Genomic DNA, 25,253 nt, shown 5'->3' on the forward strand with positions numbered 1-25,253 from the left:
AAACTTTTATCGCCACATGTGGTGTGAGGGGCGAAAAGCTTTCAAGAGACAAATACCCGGTGAGTGTTTAATGATAGAACAGGTGAAATTTTATTGTGTCAATTTATGAAGCGACTAAATTGCTTCGCCACCCGCAGATTTCGCAGTGTGAGACGGAGAAATGAGATTGTCTCTGAAGGCGTGCGCCCGGAAAAATAACTTCTGGCATTTTAATCTCCATGCTTTTATTACATTTCGCCCACACCATGACTATGTAGCTCCCGATTGATAATAATAATTAAACAGAACAACCCGGCGCCACTCTAAATTGATGCCATCCACCAGGAACAACAGTGGCTGTAACCGAGGTTGAGCCACAAGGCAGAGAGTGCGAGAGATAAAAGGTGGCACGCTCTGCAAACTTTGCAGATTTGAGGCGATAAGTTAACGCAATCATAACTCTGCAATTTCACTAAACGAATTGCTTTGTCGATGTTTTTGTCATGAACTTTGTGAAATTGTAACCAAACAATTTTCATCCATTGACTTGAAAGCTACTAAGAATGGCACGAACTTACCGGTCTTAACGAGTTTAAAGGTGACGCTGTTGTGAGACTTAAGAGCTTCGTTGAGGCTGGGATGGCAGGAGTCTCGCAGAATTCCCGACGAGGCGGCCATCGCGGGGGGCCCCTGAGATCCGGAGCGAGTCCCACGCCACCCGAAGAGACTGCGATTGGCCCTTGAGGAGTCTGCAAGAGGAGCATTCAGCTTCATGTCAATTCTCTCCTGACCTCAGTTACTCATTAATTTAATCTCAATGTTAATCACACGAGCGAGGCTCATTCCATTCGGTTAGTGCACAGATCATATAAACCAAGTCAGTGTTAAGAAAAAGGGAAAGAAAAACTTCAAACAGGGAACAATATTTGCCCGTGTCCCAAAATGATAGACTATAAAGCTGCTGGATAAAAGGTATACTTCTCCACTGGTGATGCTCCTGTAATTGAATGAAGTCACGTTGCAGAGGCAAATGTGTTTATTTTCTCATGGGATTTCTTTATCACAGACGATGGATGCTTGCAGCATTCACATTGCTCCCTTCGAAAGCTCTCTTCACGAGTGAATCCGTGAGTCCTTGCAGAGAGAGAGAGTCCTCTGAGCGGAAACATTTTATGACACCCAGAGAAACAGACATGTGCCTGCACCCATTTGGATAGTGTGCGTTGCCCTGAGATATAAAGCAACTCATCGTTGCGAAGATGTGTCAACGTGAGGAGACAAGTCGCGAGGAAAACAATTCCACATTTGTCCCAACTGATGTCGCACACATGAATAAGCTTTTCAAGCACGGGCCGGCATTAGTACAAGAGGGCCATCGACCGTCCGAAAGATATTATTCACAAAGTGGTGATTTTCTCTTCTTCATTGCCTCTCAATTCCGGCCTCGTCCTCTGACACTCGCCTCCAGATCTCCTTTCAAACGATAAAATCCACCGCCTCGAGGAGTATATTTCACAAAATGTTGAATTTTCACACTTTATCACGTTCAGGAAATTACCCAGACTGGCTGCTATCTATTTCCCCACTTGAATCGCCCACAAAAGGAGGAGCGTGAAAAACTGTAAAGTATTCTTCGCCCTCAAAACCGCCCACAAAAATTATCTGTTTACTGAAGAAATACCCAATCTCCTTTATTTTTAATGAGTTCCAAAGCAATTGACGACGCGGCGAGACTTCGTAACGTGCACTCAAAGAATATCGTAGCTCTAAGCTGTGAATATTACAGGTAATAAAAAATTCATAAATATTCCATCAAAGCCCAGAGAGTGTAGGTAATCACATGGTGAACCTCAGCGGTGCATTGGGAAAAATTGGAATTAACGATTTGCATGTCGCCGTGCACTTTGAGCATCCCAATTAAGAGTCAACGTGGCGTGTAATTTTAAATCCCGCACTTTTTCGACTGTATAATGGGGAAAAATATACACACACAATGTAATTTTACTGGGAAAAGTATCAAAACAAATTTTCACCCACCCATATATACAATTACGGGCCAGAATATAAAGTAAATTTGCGTACGCATATATTATTCACGAGAATAATTCACGCATACATTTTGCATTGAATATATTTTCTGTGAGAGAGTGAGAAAAAAGCAACATTACACAGGCGCCAAGGATATCGGGCATTTTAGAGAGACCTTTTTCTCTATCAACCATTATATATTTATTTACAAAAGGTCGATGTCACCAGATTAGGCGAGGAATATACATATTTCTTAAGGATAAAACAGCATTTGTATAAACACAAGGAAAACTTTCTCAAGCAAAAAAAAAACCATCTGCGAGTAAGTTATCATTTCTGTGGCCCTTCAAGCATCCATTTTTCCCACAAGCTGTTCGTCATAAAGGAAAATATGCAGAGTTTTTCCTCCCCCGCCATTCTTTGTCATTGAAAAAACAACAACCCCATTGAATTGCAAAGTTTTCCTCCGTCCCCGTTGAGCCAAAGTGTTGGAACATGAAAAGTGAAAAATGTACATTTAAGTGACTTTTGCAGAAGTTACTCAAACTCAGTTATGGTGCCTTTTGAGGAACTCTAAACGCCATATCTTCTTTGTTGCCCCGCTAAATTGAGTTAAATGGAATGATTGAGAAACATCACGAAGTGGTTTAGGAAAGAAGGGAATCGATTAGAATCGACGCTGCGATACATTCATAGTAATCTGCTAAGCGACAAATGGCATTCGCAGCACTTGCCGTGATGTTGTTAACCCAGCTAATAGGATTTCCTGGGCTTGAGTCGCATTTTCCTTGTATTTTAGTGTGAATTACGCAATAATCGCCTACTAAAATAATCAATCAATCATGACCTGGAAATCTACCGATCTCATCCAAGCAATTAGAATGACGTTTTCACTCTCCAAATTCATATTTTTTTCGTCAAATAATGGTTATCTTTGTTGTACAAAGAGAAGCATCACGCTGTGCATATATTTGTCCATACCAAGTGACAGACAACATGATCGGAGCTTTTTTTTACGTCGCAAAAATATCCTGTGTATTTTCATTCTATTGACTCGGGACTTGTATTGTGAACTAACAAACATTTCAAAGTAATTTCACCCAGCAAGCAATACTATAGGTATCGATAGAATTCTGCTGTACTTCTGGGAGTTTATGAAAATGTCAATAAGCTCGGGTATAACTTCCTCCCATCGCCTATAAAATGTCAATGGAAGGAAAGAATTTCTGAGAATCACATCTATTACTGGGTTAAAAATAAATTTTAGCAGAAATACCTTATGATTACCAGTCATTCTAAATGTTACATCGAAGGGTTTAGTAATTTGAGAAGATATAACCCATTTTCTCATGGATATTCTGCTGGGCATCTAAAGGGGAAATCACACACAGAGGGACACTCAACGGTCGTGAGGCAAGCTGAGGCTGGTTAGGCTTCTTGGAGTGGCACGAGTGTTAGTGGAGGAACAGCACGAAACAATCAAAACTCACACGCAGGGTTTCGTGGGGCGGACGTGTTATGATCACTCTAGGAAGCGACTGGATCAGTCGAACGGCAAACCGGCACTGGGGATTAGTCACTCAGATGGTGAAACTTCGAGAGGGCACCTGTCACCTTTCTGGGACGCCTCGAGGGCGCCCTCGGGGTCGGCGCTGCGGGCGCGCGCCGGGCCGCGGGAGCGCTGGTGGAAGATGCCGAGGGAGTGGCGCTGCGGCTCCTCGACGGAGGGCGACGGGGGCTCGGGCTCGTGCAGGGGCGGCGCCCGCTTCTCTATCGAGTACACGGGCTCGCCGGACTCGAAGAAGGCGTCATAGTTGCGCTTGCTGAGGTTCTCGCGCGTGAAGGTGGGATTGGAGACGTGAATGTTGAGGTCCTCGCGCAGGCGCGTCGGCTCTACGTGGTCGACTGCGGCGTGGCGGCCGAGCCGGCCCAGGTGCAGGTGCAGGCGCGGGCGGTGCTTCTTGGGCTTGGCGGCGGGCGGCGGGAGGACGGGGTAGTGCACGGCGGTCTCGAAGAACTCGCTGGGGTCGCGGCCGAAGAAGGGGTCGTCTAGGGGGGGCTCGTCGCCGGACAGGTCGAGGGCGGGGTCCGTGGGGTCGGCGGGCTGGTCGAGCGGGTCATCGAGGGCGGGGGTGGGGGGGCGGGATCTGGTGGGGGACAAGACGAGAGGCTCGCGCAGGTTGTCCAGAGTGGGTCGTGGCTTGAATCTCGGCACAGCAGCACCGTATGTCATACACAGTAGTTCATCCGCTGGGAATATCACGTACATTCCTGGCCCCCGCGATGCATGGCGATCGGTCCTTGGCTCACATCCACCGGACCCTCTCTCGCCTCCCTCATCCACCCACTCACCTCTCGTCTAAGGTCCCGCGGTCGGCGAAGGGTGGGGCCAACGGTATCACAACTTCACGCTGCGCGCACAGGTCACGGACGCGCAACCCCAACCCGCGACTCTAATTACACACCACCACAGGTCATACGACGCGACCCCGGGCAGATTTCGGCACTCCACCAAATTGGGCAAATCACACAGAGTAATACATTAAAAAGAAAGATTGATGGAAATAAATAAGAAGAGTCTGAAAATAGAAATAAGGAGAAAATAAATCATAAGTCAGAAAACTTCGTTTAAGGTGTTGAGTGGCATTTGAGAGCACATTTGAGTATCTTTCGACTCTAGACGTTTCGTTTCCACAATTCTCACTGTGTTCTAGATGTTCTGGATCAATAACAGAACGCGAAACAGTCAGAGTAAACGACTCAAATTGGATTATAATTTTTCCTCTCGACACTTATGGAGAGAGTATTTCTAAAACCTGATTGTTATGAAAATTGCAGACAAATAAACCGATGGAGGGACTGAACATCCGCTCCGTGTAATAGTGTTAACCGCGCCTTCTCCGGCTGTTAAGCTTCCTTCTAATTAAGAGTGTTTTTTCCGGTCGGGGAAACTCTAATAACAAATCCCGTCGCATTCATTCTCTCGCTCCAGATACGGGGATAAAAAATGAATTTAATTAGAATATTTGAATACGTAATTATTGTAGGTATGGAAAGTGTGAGGGGAAAAACCGAAAAATTCCCACCCTCTTTCGCCACCCAGGGCAAAAGCCATCGTGGCACTGTGAAATAATTGCGGGTAAAGGATAATGAAAGCAAGAAGAGCAGACATGGTGAGGAGATATTTATAATGTCAAACATAACAAAGCCATTAGAAGAGAAATGGAGAATTTAATAATAAAGTTTACGCTTGTGCTCATACGTGTAAAGAGTTTTATTGGCACCGCAAAAGGAGGGACTTTCTGCCATCAGGCAAATGTCAGTCATATTCCAATTCGTAATACTCAATATTTCGCAAATGACTTCGAAATCAAGATGTGGCAAATCAGAATTATCATCGCAAATCTCACACTGCGCGAAGCCTCTCTAAAGTTTTTACACTCCATCTCAATTGCCTTTCAACCCAATTACTCTCGCCATAAATTAATTTTATCTGCGTGCACGAGATTCAGTTCCAGATTCTCTGTCACAGAGTGCAAGTCGACATTGAACAGAGTGAGGAAGTATAAAATTACCCCGCATAAAAGTTTCCCAATCAAATTTTATTCATTTACTCTTTCGCTGTTTTTATATGAGCTCTTTGAAGGGTATAAAGGAGGTAATTAGATAGGCTATTAATGAATGAGCTGTAATATCTTGTGCAGAATTTGTTGCAGTACCAATCAATGGGATAATTTATGGCCAATAGTCTTTTGTGGTTTTACTACATTTTCATGGCATTCAGAGGCTCGATATTCATACATATGTGTGTGTGTATATAAATGCAAATAAATGGGGAGCTCAAATTCCCTTTCACTGAATGCTCGTAAAATTCACCCTGCAATTCCCTTCTGCAAAATCTATCACACTTAATCTCGATTAGGAAAATCCATTAGTTATCTCACACATGTAAGCCCAGCAGAAAAGGATACGCATCCGTTCTAACGAAAATCTTTGAGCAGCACTTTGATAAATTATTTATCCTTTGTCAAAAATATTGACTGCACTTAATCTAAAATCCAGAACACATCTTCTGTGTATCGAAGTAAGTAATATAAATGGATGTTTAATGGATTATATGTTGCATTTTCATTTTTGCGTCTTTTCGAGCAAATTTCAATCCCTGAGATAAGACTTTGCCGATCAGGCAGCTTTCGTGTGCTTCTGCTTCAATGTTTTCATTACATCCCTTGCAATTTCGTCATGTAATGAGAGATAAACGCGCACGTTGCAGATAACGAGCAACTCTCCGAAATCACATGTTTTCAATACAATTATATTTGTCTTGCTTGATATATATTTAAAGGTGGATTCACATGTAAGAAAGCATAAGAGAGAGAGGAAATTTTTGTCAAAATTGAGATAAATTCCGATTACTTTTAGATCTCATTCCAGAAAAATCCCTGCCTAACTAATTGACAACTGCACTGTCGGCATAAGTTTGGCGAACTTTGAATATTTCAAATGCTATTTCCGTCAACCAGGTCAAAGATTAATTAGCTAATTGTTCCACTTTCTTTAGTGGCAACTAAATGGGATGATTTATAAATGCTGGTTCGGGCTATATATAATTGATATTGTCAGCTAATTTTGCTGATGGCTATTATAGACGTTTCAAGAAGAAGTTGAAGGCAGAGATTCATGCTGTTTAACAATTCAAAATCCAGTCAGTCTTTCAAAATCAACAGAAAGTCGGAGTTGTGAATTGTTAAAAGCCTGGCTTGTCAGAAGATTCTCGTTACAAATGCCATTTAGGAGTTGGAAAAGAGGCGGAAATTTGTTATGAGACGCGAAAGCAACAATTAACACAGAACTGATGGAGTAATTAATGGAATTTATGTGTTTTCCGTACAAATGCCAATGCTCATGCAATCACTTTGCTCCAGAGAGGTAAATTTTAGACACGGCGGCAGCGAAAACGCACGTCGATTTTAATGATAACAATTTCAGGATAATGATTTCCTTGAAAATGTTTACTCGCCTCTTGAGTATAATATGGAGTTTATCGAAAGGGCGACTTATCAGGTGGGAGATTTATTGAGACAATCGATTTTATTAAGGGTGATTGGGCGTTGTCAGGGAAGTTCCAGACTGTGAAAAGACCATTAGTCAATCTCTGGTCAGGTGGATTTCACGTGTGCGGAAGACACCAGAACAAGTCCCAATATAATCGCCTACAATGTTGAATTTATTTTATGTTCTCCCTCTCATCTGGAGGTGTATTAAAAGTGTAACTCAAATCGACTTTCGGGCCGAGCAAGATACTCCAATTTATTTTCATGGCAAATATGACAGAAGCTCTGTTGTGTGCCACAAAAATGATTGTAGGCAATCGAATGTGATGATATTGAGCAAGAAATTCGTCTCTTCGTCTTTTATTGCTGGCGTCTCTAATGGAAACCATCAGGGAAAATCATTAGAATTGATTACACTCTTTCTCGAGTTTGCTTTTGGGCGGGTGAGGCACGGAAAAAAGAAACTTTAACCACCACACGACAGCTTATGCAGAAAGTAACATTCCTCTCCATCCAGGCCAAAAGGAATCGAATTACTGCCACAATGTTGGGGCTGGCTTTGAAATTGGGTGTTGTCCCACGAGGAAGGATGAGTTCACCGAGCAACATTATTTTTCCCATTGCGTGTATTGGACGTATTGCGTTATCAATTTAAGTGAGACTCCATTTAATAAATGAATTTCACCGAAACAACACTGCACCAATAACATGCCACTGTGTGGTTGGAAAAATTCACAATATTACCATTGCGATAATTTGCCAAACATGCTGCAAATGTTGTCACACGAGCTCTTTGACCTCATTTTCACCCTCGCCGTATTGTCAGCTGCACTTTATTACTACAGTCTAAACAAGTCTAATTGAAAATGGTAAAGTGATGTCGATATTCTGGACAATTGATCGCACGTCAAAATAGCGGAATAATACGATTGGAAAATGATAAGTTGAATAAATGATTGCATTGAGTGATGCAGAACAATTACAGGATAATTGCATAAAACATCGGAACTGACTAATCCTGATAATTGTTTTATGCGAAATATATTTTACTCCATTGTGTCAAGAATTATACAAACGTTATTTGCCTGGGTGTTTAATTAGCTTAGTTCGGACTGTCATCAGTATTATTCTGGAAGCTTTATTCAGAGAAAAACCAGATTTTCCTCTATTTATTACAGATTCACCATTCAAGTGTTCGAGTGTGTAAAAGTTTCACGCTTTTTTTCGCGAGTTTACCTCCTCAAGTCAGCAGAAAAAATATATTTGTAGAAAATGTGCCAACAGATGATTGAAGGTGAGAACGATGTGAGGAAAAATCCACATGGCAAGTGAATTTTTTTCTGCCGATGCCAATATCCTTGAAACACACATTGGAAAATCATGTTGCTCAAGCTGTGAGTCATTAATAAAAAGCGAATCTATCAAACATTCTTTCAGAATTCCATCTCACTCAGCGCGCAACATTGCTCGCTATGGGAAAATTTAATTGACTGCCTCGAAGGAGAGTCAGTAAAGTGTTATTTGGGTGATTTTTGTTTATAGACCATCTCAGGGGAGTGCGCCGTAAAATTGTAATTGATCTTTTGAAAGAAATATTTAGGTATTGCCCACCTTGAATTCAAATATTGCCGATGAATAAAATATAACGAATGTCTATAAACAATTCTGTGCGTGGCACGCACTCGAGGGACGCTCAGAGCGTCTCTGGGACATTTGTGAGAAAAAGCAAAAGCGTGTTATATCGATAATTCAGGTGAAAGAGAGGGTTAAGGGAGGGATTTCCCCCGAGGAGAACTCGTGAGTCGTTTGCCACAGACGCAAGAGATGAAATATTCAGGCCATGGATTCGGCTCTCTCACGTGGGGAACATTTTGGATCCCCTTTCACTGCATAATTATGTATTCGTTGACATATTTTATGCAAGAAAAAAAAATCCAAAGGCACCAAATTATCCTCAAGCATACAGAGCTCACCCAACAAGTGGATTCCTTCGGCATTGCAGAGAAGGGGTTGAGCAATTTGAGTAGAGAATTGCATGCAAGAGAATCCTTCTCTTGAGTAGAGAAATAATATACATGTAAATCATGTCAACGAAACATTTTATAGACTACATGACAAACCCCTCGGATAATATCTGACTCCATCTGGAGACCAGCGCCATCCTTTCCTCTTCCACCCACTTGTCTCTGGCACACAATCTACTTGTCTCTCCATATGTGAATTCGCCTCGAGTGATTGTGTGTCCCATTGAGAGTCCCAGCCAGCCCTCAGAGTTCAACCACTCTGAATATCTATGGCCGAAATGTCAGGATCCCACCGATATGGGGAGACTTTTATGGGCCGAGCATTTGTCGAAATATTCACAAAAGGTACTTTCACATGAGAAGCCGCCGGTGAGAAAGAGGTGGAAATCACTTTGTGCAGGATTGAGAGAGGACTGGAAAAATTGTCTAAGAAACCCGAGAAATTGAACTAAATTGGAATGTCTCCAATAATAAAATAGTTCGCCTTTTATCTGGCACTGAAACGAAACGCCCAAGTTGATCCAGTGGGTGGAAAGTATGGAAAATATGTCATGAAACTTCCCATTCAGGGCGAATGTCGTTTCAAAGGAAATCGAATTTTTGTGTACACAAAAAAATATCTATAACATTTTGACTTGATGTTTCCAGCACATCTTTTAGAAATATTCAGGAAATTGTTTCGTCATCATCGCGAGGGGAAACAGAGCATTCAAAGTGCATGCATCATTGTTGGATGCAACTTTTGTAGTCACATCATGATTTGTCACTAATAACAATTCCAGTCAACTCGACACGCTCATAAATCAATTGACACAGGAAATTCCCCTGTCCCAATTGTATGTCAAGTGTGCAATGTCCAAACCTCTGGCATTATCTTCAATTACACACGGAAATTCGGTGATATAGAGAACATCACTCTCGAAAGCCCTTCTCAAATTGCCATTTACGTGATCAAGGGTCGAATGTGGATGCGCAGAATTCATCTAACTGACACATTTCATTAGGGATTCACTTCAAACTTGTCTCATTTGGCGGATTGAAACATTTAACCTGACTAATCATTCGTGAAAAATCAGAAGCACTCCAGAATAATGTCCACAGATTTCAGTTGCAACATATTGACAATGCAAAATGTTATGTTTCTCATGAAATAAATCAAAATTTATTTGCTGAATACACGAAAAAGTAAGCAGAACACGTTTGAATGACATTTTGGCATCTGTTACGTAATTTTATTTCTAAAGAAATTGCAATCGAAGAAGGTCAAATGGAATTTCAAATGTTTTTCTTTCTTCGTTTTCTCAATTCAAAGAAGTCCCAATAAGAGGCAAATTCCTTGGCGAACCAAAGAATCTGTCTAATTGATTCAATTCACAATGTAAGAGCAAAAGTAATCTCTATGAATAAATTTTTCCATTAGCGTCGACATTTTGTGATTATTTCGAGATTTTTTCCCATGATATTTCGGTATGTTTAATTTTAATTAATTTTCCTGCAATTTTCACTCTTGAATGCTCGAGTGAAGAGAGTAGAAGAAAAAATCCCGTCATAATCTCGAAGAAAGACACGAAAGACATCTAGAATTGTATTCGTATGAATGAGAGACATTTTACATTTGCCACAATTCCACTAATCGGATTAGTTACCACGAAGATTTGCCAGCAAAAAAGAGCTGTACAGAATTTTAAGCAATTATAGCGGATTTACAGGATTTATGAACTTCAATTTAGAAGAATAAATTGTCGTCAAGGAGGCAGCGATAACGCGATAGAAGCAATTATCTGTTCGTTCGTCCCATGGCGGGGAGAAAAAAAGTTGCGCTTCTCCCGCTCTTTTGACACCCCCTGAAATTGATCAAAAAAATTTTCCCAATTTCGTGGGAATATTTTCAGCATGATGAGTAACGATGAAGGTCTTTCCCACACTCAGCGCAAATTTAACTAATGGAAATGTGAGTAAGTTACCGTACGACTTCTCGTGAACTCGTAGCAAAGTTTAATTATACATAACTTGAACTCTATGATGGATTTAATTATGAGTGAAACTTGAGACTTCAACGCCCACAGCAGAGCAGAGATTGCCCTAAAAAAAATGTAGCCCTCACTAATAATCCAGTGAAAAAGCGTTGCAGTGAAAATATCAAAACCTTTTTATTTAGTTTCATATCAAATGAATTTTTCAATAATCCTTATTGATTTTGACGTCAATGCACATTTTTTTGTTACAGTCACTAATGGAGTGAATGAAAATATCGTAATACAGTTTGCGTCACATTTTAAAGTGTGGTGGAAATTAAATAGCCAGTTTACTAAAAGGGGGAGGAAAAAGGTAAAAAAAAAAATTGAATATTTCCTAGACATTCTACCTCCGCAAAACAGTGAACCTGAACCATAAACTGCTTTCATTTGCAGTGAAAAAGAAATAAAGCTTCCCACATTCGACCTCTTGGCATCGTGAGAAAAAAACTTCATCTGCACGAACAAGTCAAAATTCTTCATAGTATTATTTCTCAAGTTTCCCTCCCTCTCTTGTGTTGTATAAAAATTATATATCGCTCGGCTGAAATGGCACAATCAAAAGCTTTGTGTGTGATTTAAGAATTACAGTGTCACACTTTTCACGTTTAGCAGACAACAAAATCGATGACCGAAAGTTATTGGACTTTTACAATCTTCTGGACATTTCCGCTGAAATGTCTTTCGACACCCGTGGGATAATTTTCACACATTCTTTATTGGATTTTCACAAGTTGCGAGTGGAAACCTTTTCAACGAAGTGGAGGTCGAAAGGTTGAGAAATGATGCTGAAAACTATTTAAAGACTCTCAATCACCCGCGCACGTTTCTTATTCATGCTTCATTTAACAATCTTACTTTTTTCTCCCCCTTCTATGCGCTTCAACCCACAAAGTTTACTCGAGGAAAACTTCTTGAGGTGTCAGCAAGAAAAATTCCAGCACGAATTCATCGCTGAACACTCAAAAATTTCGTCTAGACACCACCTCTTTGTCTCAAAAACCTTAAATGGGTGGAAGAGCAATTGAAATCGGTTTGGAAACGCAAATCGTTAAGAAATTCCTCTGAGCTGGATTTCTATGTATTTTTTACCTTTCAGATTGTTGCTGAGCATTTTAACAAATTGTTATGAACTATGTATATACATACGTTCTTTTGTGTTTCTTTCCTCTCTTCTGATAAGGGTTTTTTTTTTATCAGAAATTGAGGGCAGGAAATAATATCGATAACATAAGCTGCGAAACAGTGCCTCATTTATCTTTCATAGGAAAGCTGACAGAGACACTTCTTAAAAGATAGTGAATCTAAATATGTGATAAAGTCTGTCTTCAGAATCTTGAAACAAAGGGTGTATTGTTTGTGATGTGTTGTATCTCACCCTCAAAGTTTCGCTTTTATGCATTCATCTCATCGTTTCCGAAAAGGGCCGATATCCACACCACAATTACCTATCCAATATTATCTATAATAGACGATGATGCGAAAACAATGTTAAGTGAAGTGAGTGCGATCATAATAATTCTCTAGGTCGTTATGTGAACAAGTTGGAAGCTAGCCGGCAATTTGTTAGTGTGAATAGTGCCATAAAATCATGCTCATAAAAATATGCTCATCCATTCGTATCTTACACGATGTCACCAAGGAGAGTGCGAGCGTCGGTGGTCTATTAGAGCATCCACATGGCGAGGGAGTGTCGTGAGCAGAAAAGTTTCCATCCAGCGGCAAATCCCGGGGGGGATGAAGAGATTGTAATTGAAAATGAGAGTGACTGCGGTGGAGTGGTGCTTTGGGTGCCACTAAATAAACCTTAAACCACACTTCTTTCCATTCTTTTGTTGTGACAATGTCAATGAATCTTCTGAGACGGACGCGGTGGGAGAAGTTCGTCTCATCATTCAGTCACTTGAGCTAATTATCTCTCACTGGAATCTCCCTTGCTCCGCCACGCGATCTCGCTGGCAGGTCTCTTGAGCACGCCCGGGATGCCGCGAGTGGAGCTCTAAGGCGATCCCGCCACCCTTGGGGACATTCTTGAGAAGGAAGGTGACGCGAATGTGTATAACTCTTGGTGAATCGATTGTGGCATTAAGCCAGAGGAACCCGAAAATATTCAAAGTAAAGATATAAATAAATGCAAAATATGTACTCCAACGCTATAAATAAACCCCAACACAATCACTCTATGATCATCTTCCATTCGCGAGAGAATGGACAACAAATTGTGGGTGTGGACTTGAAAGAAAGGAGCCCCAGTTTATCACCGTATCGATGACAAGTCTCCAACGTACACAAATTCTCACCAGTGGTGAAAAAGAACTATTAAGTTTCTAACAAGAAAACTTTTCTTCGGCCTCTCGCCATTTTTACACACCGCGCGCCGGTCAGGATGAGGAGAAAAAAAACAGCAAACAAAGTTTATATGATTTGAAAATGCTGAGGAAACGCATCTGTTGGCTTCTCGGCAAAATTTCCCAGCATCTCTCTCTCTCTCTCTCTCGGTATTTATTTACTGCTTGCGAAGAGCAGTGAATGTCACTGTGTTTCGATGTGCAAATTTCATAAAACGAGTGGAATTTATCGTGAAATAAACAGCAATTTCGTCAGCACAGGAGAAGACTTTTCAGTTAATATCCTCAGAGAGGATTTCTCATTTCCCAGCTTTTTTTTTTTTTTTGATATACATAAAACGTTCATTTCTCATGTTACCTGTATAGTTGAAGAGGGATTCCTTCGGTGATTTCTTTTACAACATTTTAATTATTCTTGAGCAAACATAAGGCCTTAACTTTACGGTTTATCCTGGAGGTTCTACAGTCACATCAAAGCTGTAAAACGCACACCAAGAGAGGAAAGCCACAAATTCGTGTCCTTTTTTGGGGAAATATTTTATGACTTTATTTTATTACGTGCCCCGGAAATGTATTGTGCCTGTTGTCCTTCCCCAACGGAAGTATTGAATTATCCTGCATATCCTCAATCCGATTGATTGTCGATACGATTAATGTTTGGGAAGGTCATCAAATTGTCTTCAACTTATCTATGAATTGTAATTTGATGGAACCACACGTTTCTATTGTGATGTAATCAATTTAGAAACTATTAAGCTATATTGAGGGGAACATGAATGGTCGGGTTTTTTCGATAGAAATGTAACCCAAAATGACAAATTTACTTCTTCATTCTGTATGTTTTGCAAGTCTGTGATGAATTCGAATAGAATTTCTAGAATTGATATCGAATATTTCAATTTTAAGCAACGTGATGTGCACTCAAATTCTCATCTGAATCACTCTAAGCGTACATAAAATGTTTTACAATGTCGAGGTCCGCAGAACTTGTGATTTTGTGATATGAGTAAAACACTTTGCAATGCGAATAGTTCCTGAATATTTATCAAATTCGAGCGGGTGAAGTTTGGCAAAATGTCATGTGCAAGTATGTCATGAGCTTCAATGAGTGCCACTAGACAGTTGTACAAAAACCTGTCAATAATGTGAAACCCCTTTACGTGTGAAAAATGGGGACAATTTGAGGAGAAGCCCATCAACTACTCATGAAGCAGCTATTCGCATGTGTTGTGAGTGATTTTGCCAAAAAATTCCCCACGAGAGGTGAAAGTTGATCCGTCTCAAGGAAGTGACTGTGCACATATTCATATACTGCACGCGAGATTCATCGCTAGAGAGAAGACTAAATGATGTGCGATGTGCGCAAAAACGATTTTCAGTCACCGTGAAAGCTCTCAATGACTCTGAGCGAGTGACCAAGAGTGCACCAGTGGCACCTGGCTCGGTTAAACTGTCTCTAAACACCAATTTCCACGAGATCATTTACAGAAGCTCTCGTGGATAAGACACTCGTCACAGTGGAAGTGTGGCAGAACCCGAGGCGAGTGCTTAAATAAAATTCCATTAATATTTTATTCGGGAGAACCGAGAGACTGCAAGGTGTCTTGAGGACATCATGTTCGTTATTTATATGTAATTACAAATCTACCACTTCTGTCTTAACACAGCAGAGATCTCAGCTCTCTCATTCTGTGCGATGCAAGTTTAAAAGGGCAGCGAAGCCACAGAAAATATGGTAAATAATGTAAATCAATGTCAAAACACCTTGAGAGTTATATGTGCACAACTTTAGCATCGCAGAAGCCTAATATATTTTTCAACGCCTGATTTACAATTCTCAACTCAGATGGAAATATGTCAAAGTTATACGATTTCCGGTGCAAAGAGACACGCTGGCAAGCGCCATGGGCGCCTTGACATCGAACCCTCGTGACAGAGGAGCAAAAGTACTTTGCAGAAGAGGAAACTTTATTACTTCCCTCCGAGAGTCACATATGCGTCGAGCTGTACTGAGAAAATCATCTGCGGGAAGGATGTTCATTGAACTGATGACGATGTTTTGTCACAAATTGTCGTATCCGCGCTTAATCATTCATAAACCATCCTCCACTTTCACTCCTCATATGGGCGTATTTCCATAAACTGCCACCACACGGAAAACTCAATTTCTGCTTTCCCGTACATTTCCAAAAAGAAAAAAAAATGTATATCATGTTTTGGATTCCTTGGTAAATCTTGTCTGATGAAATTTCAAGGATAGAAGAGATATCCTGGACTGAAATTGTACTTTTTTTTCCCCTTGTGAAGTTCAACTTTTTCCTCACTAATTCGCTTCCCTCTTTGGACATAGTATTCCGAAAACCTGCTCGTTTCACAAGTTTTTCCTTAATTGAGCTAAAAGTTTGGGAATATTCATATCTCCTCCCTCGAGCGTGGAAGAAATCGCAGGTACAGCCAGTGTCATAATTGCACAGACAATCAATACGTAATTATGGTAATATTTACGATTAATTTCATAGAATTCCCCACAAGCTATTTGTTCCGCGCGTAATAGCTTTAATAGCTTTTCAGTATCAAAGCAAATATGTGTATAAACAGCTTCATATGTACATTTATTAGAAAATTAACGTCTGTGCTCATAATCTCAATATTGACGATATTCGGTATTGAAAATGAATTTTCAACACAATAAATGATGGCAAATATTTCGGTTTTCACTTTGAAGATTATTATTATTATTATTTCTTAGCATATTGTAGTCATAATCTGTAATTTATTGCAAAGTTATATTTTCATTTTGTATTATAAGATCAAATGACTGAACAAAACTTTGCAACAATCGTTGTCTGTGTAATTATTTCGCTGATTGTTCACAGTCCCTTTCGTGAGGCAAGTCACAATTTACTTCAATTTAGGATTTGTGTAATTGAATAAATTCGCCTGAGTTGTTTCTCAAATATTTAATTATTTAAGTTTATGAATTTGCTCGGGTGACGATAAAACTCTCGCGAAGATTTCTGTTGGAAATTCCCGTCAACTGCTAAGTCAACTCTTGCTTCACAGCTGATGAACGAGAGGGAGTTGGAAAGAAAACTTTAAGGAGAAACAGATTCTGTCACTGCGTGAATCTGGGGGAGATTATCCACCAGTTATAAGTGTTTGTGTATGAATGTATCGCACTGGGTTTATTTCTGCTTTCCTCTGACTCGAATTTATGTGTGGGGAAGAAACAATATCATCCCAGAAATCGTTGGTGATTTCTGCCTTTTCTTTCTTTTTTTTCAATAATTCTTAATTAATAGCGTCTAACATATGTGTCATTGAGAAGAATTCGCTCTCCATCTCGCTCCTGCTTGGCTTCTATTTCTGCCCCAGATTAGTTCGGAAGAGGTTGACGGAAAAGCCATTGAATAACTGACCACATTCAAAGTGTGATGGCAAGAAAAATCGCGTCGAGCGGCAAGAGACGGTTTAGAGGGGAACTTTATTTATATAACCACGTAAGATCGTAAGATTACAGAGATTATGAGAAGACGACAGATGTCACGAGAGAAAAGTCTCTATTCCCATATCCAAAGCTCCCCCATATCCGCCCACCATAAAAGTGCCGTGAGATTTTTTATGATTTCACCTGTTTATGTAGAGCCAAACCGATGGGCTTCGTGAGGATGAAGCGAGTTGTGTCGAGAGGAAAAAAAAATCGAGAGGGATTTCTCAGAAGTAAAAAATTCACATGACAAATAATGGCTCTCTCTCTCTCTTGGCAAACTTTTTTGGCACCTTTCCTCACACACTATTTATCTCGCTGTATTACACTTGAATTTCCTCATTGTGACCGTGATGCCTCAGCAGTCAAGTTTATAATCGAGTCTTGACATTATAAGCAAAAGCCTCGTGGTGTCTGCACACACAGCCCAATAAAGCTGGCTGTGTACACATCTTCTGAAGAATATGAGGAAGTTTATAAATTGTGTGTTTATTTTAAACAGAATTAAGGCACATTTGCTGCATTTCTGCGAAAAATTGCATAGAAAAGACAGCATCAATGCCTCGAGATGTGCTCAATTATTCTCTATAGCTCACCTCTTTGCTGTTGCGTCGATGTGGCACTTTCACCGTCAAGGAGACAAGCGAGGCTGCGCCAACGGAAGGTCCGTGGCGGAAATTAAAGGAAACGAAAAAGAACTGTCTCGAAATGTAGATATCTCTCTACATTGTTCCTTATCACTTCACACGCTCTCCCGCATGTCTACGCGTTATCCATCCATTGATTGCGGAGCACACACACGCGAGATGCGGCGAGGAAAATCGCGAAATCGGCTCCCCTTGAAATTCTACACTCACTCGGCTGATCTTTTTCCGTTGCTGGCACCGCGACGTGGATGACAGATGGGAAAGAGAATAATAATTTGTTTATTTATTGAGAATGAAAGAAGGATCCCAGCAAGCGTGAGAGTTTAATGAGGGTGGAACACTCTCGGCGAAACACCGTCGGAGGATTCCATTCACGTTTGCAGAAGAGACGGCAAAGGGTGAAAGCACACAACTCGCGGATTCCCTTCGAGCAATTAGGACTGAAAGATTAGCTCACCGTTCAAATGAACACTGAATTGCTTGCGGTGCATACAATGCACTTGAAGCTCACCGCAGAGTGAGAGAGTGAATTGCAATCAAAATTCTATTTTCGCCTCACATTGAACCTTGAATGGGCCCATTGAGGAGCACTATTATGCTCTTCCTCTTCCCTTCCTTCCTTCTTTCATTCATCACGAGTGCTTTTTATTAGCGTTGCACGGACTTTCAGGACAATTCTTACTTGCACACACACATTTCTCCATGAAAGAACTCTAGAATATAACAGACAATATTTGCTAGTAATGAGAATCTATTCATGAATTCTTACCAATTCAGGGTAATTCGAAGTCACAGAACTATTGCGACTTTGAATGTTTTTGCTGAACTTGATCTACAATTAAGTCTGTACAGAAGCATTTATTTACAACTGAAATCTCCAAAGGCTTCTCATGTCTTTCCAGCTCTTCTACCCAAAATCCGTGATATGCAGTTCTAACCACAGACTTTTAACAACAAAACTTTATACGACAATGATAAGATCCAACAATGCTAACATTGCATTTTCACTCTCGGCGCTTTACGCCAAAACTTAATTTTGATATCAGCGAGTAACAATTAGGAGGTGCAAGTCGAATTTTAACTAGTTCTAAATTAACACGGAAAATCTATTTAAACTTTCGCTGTATTTTCCTCTTTTACATCATTAAACGGAGTATTTCCCATTTTCTCACTCCTGTTGTCTTGTAGACAAACACACACACACACACTTAATGCGAAGCGAGGCCTTGCAATTACACGTGCAGACTAATTTTATTCTTTCTGCATAATTTTCATACAAAACACACACGGGAGAGTCTAAGAGGACAAGGTCGGCTTGAGCGCATTTGCGATTCCTTGTGGACTTTCTCTGCAGCGAAAGCGCTCTCCAACAAAGGACCAATTTGTCGGGCGACATTTGAGCCGAGAAACGATCAGCAGAGAAAAGTGCGGTCGAGTTCGCGAATGGAAAAATGAAGCGAGATGACCTTATTGTAAATAGTCACGCTTACATTTCGACGTCGCGCCGCGCGTTTTGTGCTTTCTCAACCAACTCGCGTCATTTGTTGTTCCCTGCACGTTCGTTTCTCTGCACAATATTTCAACTCCCCACCCACGAGTGAGGTCAGAGGGTTGGAAAAAAGCTTGGGGGAAAAACCCAGGCGAGGCGGAAAAATGCATCGAATGACTTGGGATTAAAAGAAGCCTGAATAGGGGCAGGAATTTTGCATATAGGCACGCGGGGAGGGGGATTTGTAAATATGCAACATTACTCACGAAACGAGTAAGTCACTTCCAACATATTTCTCTCGCTCCTGCATATGTTATATGTGGCGAACGACAAAATTTGTGGTCGTGAAAATATATATTTAAATCAACTCGGTAAACTTTTGCTCTCTCGCACACGAGCAAATATTTCTAAAAGTGCCGTGAAAAATGCATACGAATATGAATGTTGGAGATCAGAGAGGAAATTTCTCGCATTTCTCAATCATCCAATGACCTCACAATCAAATGCTGCAACATCAAAGGCAGGCTTCATCCCCTGGGCGCATTCTTTGGTGACTTTGGGGAGCTTTTTGCAATGAGCTCGGCGAAAGAAATATGGGAAAAGTATGTTGCCAGCGGAAAGGGAACAACTCGATACACGTTGCATGCTAAGTAGAATTGTAGTGCCGAGAGAATTCCACCCATTGGAAACGTGGCGGATGAGAAATTTTGATTGAACTAAAAATAATTATGTAAATTGCGGAGGAAAAAGAAGCCATGGCATGTGAAAGAATTTTCCCGAGACACACAAACATTGTGTCGCACGATTTATTCCGTCCATGACGATCATCGTTTGAGCTGAGGCCCAATATTGAGACCGTCTTTCGGGAGATCAGCAAAGTCACACGCGAGTCATCACTCCCGATTCTTGGCGTCCTATTTTCGGCACTCACTGGCACTCTTCTGCCCTTGGACACTCTTCCTCATGACTGATAAATCAGACACGAATTGCGACAATGTGGAACTCAACATAAAGTCAGAGACACTTTCACGGCTGAATCCAGTGTCTTGAAACCCTCGAAACCGCCGAAGGTGACTTCCGAGACGTCTGACCAACGCCGCGACGATTCACCAACTGAAATACACTCCTGAGTGCGGGTGTTCAACCGACACGAGAGTGCGCCTCTCTCCGCAGTTGGCGCTCAGAAGCAGGACCGCGAGCATAAGTCGATATTATATACTCTCGCGGAGCATATTTCAAGACTCGCATAGCTATAACATTACGCAGTTCACACTTTATGAGCAGTCCATTAGAATTGAAAGTCCATAACATCCACTTTTTGTCAAATATTTATAGCTGGAATGAAGAGAAATATCGAACTCCTAAAACCCCTTTTTCATTGTGGAATACTAAAAAAAATCTCTATAAACGAGTTAATTCACATTAAGAGCATTTTCTGATTACCAATAAAAGGAACTCAAATCAAAATACCCTGATTTTTAAACAAATAGAACGTTTTGGAAGTAGATTTATCTTATGAATGAGCTATAAAACTGTTTTTTTGATCATAAGATTCAATTTTCTAACTTTCTCAAAGCATTACGCATTTCTGCACATTTGTATGAATTATATACTATCATTTCACTTATTGGGGAAATTCTGAGAATTCATTTTCCATTGCATGTCAGTCTCACACAACATGCTCGACTCGTGCTGGCCATCTAAATGGGAACAGAATTGTAAGAGAGCAACTGAGAGTAGAGAGAGAGAGAGAGAGTCTCATATAGAGCACAAACAGGTGCTTCTTCGACGTCAAATCATGCGTCTGGCCTGGCCACCATTTGGAGTGTGCGGGTCTAAGAAAAGAACAACATTTTCACACAAGTGGTTGCGAACACAATTATATTCAATTTATTTAAGCCCATTTCGGCAGGAATGCACGAGAATTTTGGTAAGGTATGCCCCATGAATTTCAGCATTAATAGCCCCATTTCTTCCCCCCAAATCGTGTGCGGTTTCACCCTTCAATGCCTATCTCAAGCGCTGTATGTAGATTGCCCCTAAAACTCTCCTATTCGACGACTTTATTAAAATTACCCTCCATCCCATCGTGGAAGTGTATGAAAAGCTCATTCGAATTGGCAAAGCTACTCACATTTGCCCTTTCAATTTGCCTCTTTTATGTGCACATGGGGAAGGTGGATCACTTTAATATCGCCACCACTTGAATTTACTGTCCAAATTGACGGGCTGCTTTCATGCACGGAATTTATCTACCCCGAAACATGATAGATTGATCAATCACGAGCTGACCAGAGGGCTGTAATTGAGGGGCAAATAGATGATAATGCCTGCAATCAAACTATCAGGGATCAAGTGAAGGTCATGAAAAACTTCATCAGTTAGTGAGCATTAAAAAAGAACAACCAAACACGTGGCGCAATTTCGAAAGGAAATTTACCAGAGAGCCGAAACAATCCATTCTGTATTTACGAACAGTGATTTATCCCGTCAGCGTGTTTTTGTTTAATAGGCCTCTCTTAGAGTTATTTCGATGGGTATTTAGGGTGCTTGATAGTGTGTGAACAGCGCTATTAGTGGTTATGATAGGGACGTTTTGTAGTGGATGAGAAGAAAATGATGTAATAAACTAAACGCTGCCAGCTCAACAGTTCACCAAGGAGAGTTAATGAGGTAAACCTCGAAATCCAGGTGAGTTTAGTACTGCACTTGCATGGTGAGAAAAAGGTGGAAAAATTGCCCAACATCTCGGCACGTGAAGAGGACAAATGAGCCTTCGTCGTGCAAATTTCGTGAGAACGATTTACCCAATTTTCACCTCAGTAAATCCTCTTGTAATATGGTTTTTCTCTGCGGATTGGATTTTGAGGGTAAACAGTGAATTTGTGGAATTTACTGTCATGTCGAATCCTCGAGGCGGAAATATCTCATTTTTCTTCCCTCGTCGCACTGGAGCAGTGGAAGATTGTAATTCAATTTGGAGAAATGTAGCTGGCGCTCAACTTCGACATCTCACGTGTGGCGACTGTGAAGAAAAGGTGCTCGATTTCACGGGGTGGAATCGTGCTCGGTGTGCTGCTGCAGCTCATCGCAGAGACTCTGTACAACCCTGGGCATTTTCTCACGTTTCTCACTGCACCCGCGTGATCCTTTGACATCTCCCCGTTCGGTGCGACATTGCCGAAGTTCATCCACCCTGAAATACACCGCAGAGAGAGAGAAAATCTAATGAAATATTTACAGAATCATATTTACTTCTTTCTCTTACTGGTTATCCTCGTCTCAAGATGCTCTTGTGGCGGGATTTGCGCAATATGATTCCATCTTATTAAAGGTGGAATTTACTTCATCAGAAGATGAAAGGTTTAAATTAGAACAAATCTAGTAAATAATTAATACAAGTGCCGAATTTTTATGCTCCTATACACTTTACGCTATTAGTAAGAATTTCTGACCATTCAATTACATAAAATTCAACTTTCCACTTTGTTGTTTCATCAACTTTATTCGTAATTATATCCCCACGAACAAGCAGAACACAACTCTCTAGATAAATTACTTTCAAAACTTTAATTAATATACAATTCACAAGCTTGATTAGCAAAATTTCTCATTAATTTAAATGTAAATCAGAATGAGAATCTCTTTCATCATAATGTAACAGAATAAACGCATAAAGGGCGACTATTTACATTATATGTGTTTAGTCAAAAGCGGCAATAAGTGCCCCTTCGTGGGTCATTTCTGCCATACGCAGAGAACTAGTAAATGTTTGTGTTGATGGGCGGACACTATCGTAATATAAGTTACATTGAAGCGTGACAAATCTTCACCAAATTAGGTTCGTTCGTTTTCCTTTAATTTTCCGACTGGGAAGAAAATAGATTTCTGTATGTCTCTCTATCTAATAGGATCACATCCGAAATTCCCCATATAATCAAGAATGAATAATTAATTTCGTCAGCGTACAGAGAGGCCCTCTGACAAACTATTCCACCACAAACACTGGCACCCAGGGAGCGTTCCATGATGAATTATAGATGTATCTCCGGCTCCTCGGGCCCCCATCGCAGCCCCACAAGTCGCACACGGCGCAATTTGAATAAAAATGAAACTGGAAACATACACACTCTCTCCCTGTGACCTTATCATCCATCCCCAATCATTATGCGATAAAAGCACGCTGTTTCGGACTACCAGTGAAAATCATTATTATGTTGAACACGTTACAAACACAAACATTTCTGCTGCCACCGACTTCACCCCACTCCTTGTCCCTCATTTCCCAACACTCTGGCCATTATCGCAGCGAAGAGGCCTCGTACTATTTCTGAAATATCCCAATCAATACGTACAATATTTAGTGAATTGATAAACTTTTTTCGGCCAACAATTCACCCGACGCAGTGACGGGGAATTGTGTTAAAATAACAATGAAACCGAGTGCGGAAAAAGGGGAGAAAAAACATGGAATGAGCATAGAAAGAGTGCTCAAACAATAGGCGCTTATCATAATTGTGATCAAAATGAAACTACATTGTGTATCAATAATCAATTGCAATAGAGCCAAATAATTCGTACGAGTTAAAAGGAATAATTCTCCAGCTATTAGATCAGTTGTATAAGTGGAAAAAGGGGTGAAAGCGAGAGAAAAGAGGAAAAAAAATGCTAATTTAATTATTTCACCCATTTTCATTCATCATATCGATGTCATGTACAACTTGTCTGTCATTTCTGCCTCTTTTTTTGCCGCCCAATCGGGCCACTGTTTTACCCACTTGTAGTTCTCCATCATATTTCTCGGTTTCACATCGCTCGCCTATCACCTCTCATTTCGTCAAGCCGCGCACTGGAAGGTGAAAAATGGCATGAAAAATTCATTTTCATTAATTTTCATTACACCCACGAGAATATCTTTGCGCAAAATTCCATCTTCAGCTGTGGAAATTGTCGAAGAGTGGGAAAGATGGAGTAACAGAAATGGTTGGAAAAGTGTTGCAAGGACTCAGAAGCGCAGCCACAAGATTCGACAAGGTGGAAAAGTTTGTCTATATTCTCCCTGTGATGTGTATCTCTCCGGCACTCAAAGTGACTAAATAGGTTAAACAGCAAATTATGAAAACTTCTCAACTAGAATTCTCTGACGTTTTCCTACTTCTATGTTAGAAATGCAAATCTCTGTGGTTTCGAACACGTGAAGCCACTGAACATTGGTTAGAGAGAACAATATGTAATGAATCAGGATTTCCCCACTTAAAGCCCATACTTAAGACATCGACTTGTTAATAGTTCTCCGTCTGTGTGTCGACATTTCTCAACAGAATATCTTTATATGCCCAAACTTTTGTCAGTTGAAGCAATAAGAAAATTCTTTGAATTCTCTCTGAATACAAATACAATTGATTTACTTGATCAAATACTATTTTGTGTTTAAATACAACCGGAAAAGTTAAATTCTTTGTTTGCTCTCGGTTTTAATTCATTGGTGATTCAGTATTAAAGCAACAAACAAAAACATAATTCAAGGGATTGTTGGTGAAATGTAATTAATGCTCAAATAAAGACTCCATCTTCAACCTCTGCCTGGGTTGTTTTTGCAAATAGTGGGCAAATCATTAATATTGTTCTTACACCCTATGTACATTCCGCCATTGTGTTTCTTTGAAACTTCGCATGTAGATATTACACTTTGTCTCCTGTACGTATTCTCTTAGTTATTCCATTACCAACCACATGAGCCGGGCTTCCGGATCCAATTGATTCTCACATGGATTTAAGGACGCTCCATTTGCCTTGGCTTGCTGAAGCATGGCACGAAGTTAAAGTGGAATTGCAAGGTGGAAATGAGGACAATGACTAGAGGGGCCACAGAAGGGAAAGTTATAGAATCGATTTTCCTTTGTCACTCCTCTCGGTAGTCATGAAATGAGCAAGTGCCTGAGGACGTGTTAAATGCCACCAGACCACAATAAATCTTGGAGTGTGTGACAACCGTGGTTGCACGCAATTTTTCTTCTGGAGCCTCTTGCTCATTCCACCCAATCGAAAGCCCGACAATTAGAAGTTTACTGGCAAGTGCGTTGATTTTTCAAACCCACCTGAGAGCTTTTTCGACTGTAAATGTGCAAAAAGCTCTCATGCTCTGTGCTTTCGCGCAAAGGTTGAGAGTTGAGCTGCGAGAA

General features: G+C 40.6%; 1 protein-coding gene across 11 annotated transcripts in view; it reads right to left on the bottom strand.

Moving 5' to 3' along the window:
* Positions 1-20,180, bottom strand: part of LOC132264349 (uncharacterized) — a 54,682-nt gene extending 34,502 nt beyond the window's left edge. For 4 of the 11 annotated variants that reach the window (XM_059764516.1, XM_059764514.1, XM_059764509.1 and 1 more), the window contains exons 1-2: positions 17,532-18,042; positions 558-728 (exon numbers count right to left, since the gene is read on the bottom strand). In XM_059764516.1, coding sequence (XP_059620499.1) covers positions 558-657 — 100 coding nt within the window. In that variant the 5' untranslated portion in view covers positions 658-728; positions 17,532-18,042. Of the gene's footprint in view, positions 1-557; positions 729-3,497; positions 3,588-3,614; positions 4,132-17,531; positions 18,043-19,858 lie in introns of those variants that run through there. The other 7 variants (XM_059764517.1, XM_059764515.1, XM_059764512.1 and 4 more) reach the window with 6 other exon arrangements.
* Positions 20,181-25,253: the final 5,073 nt, after the last annotated feature.

This window comes from Phlebotomus argentipes, unplaced genomic scaffold (genome assembly GCF_947086385.1).
Source record: "Phlebotomus argentipes unplaced genomic scaffold, Phlebotomus argentipes genome assembly contig_32, whole genome shotgun sequence".
Lineage (NCBI taxonomy): Eukaryota > Metazoa > Arthropoda > Insecta > Diptera > Psychodidae > Phlebotomus > Phlebotomus argentipes.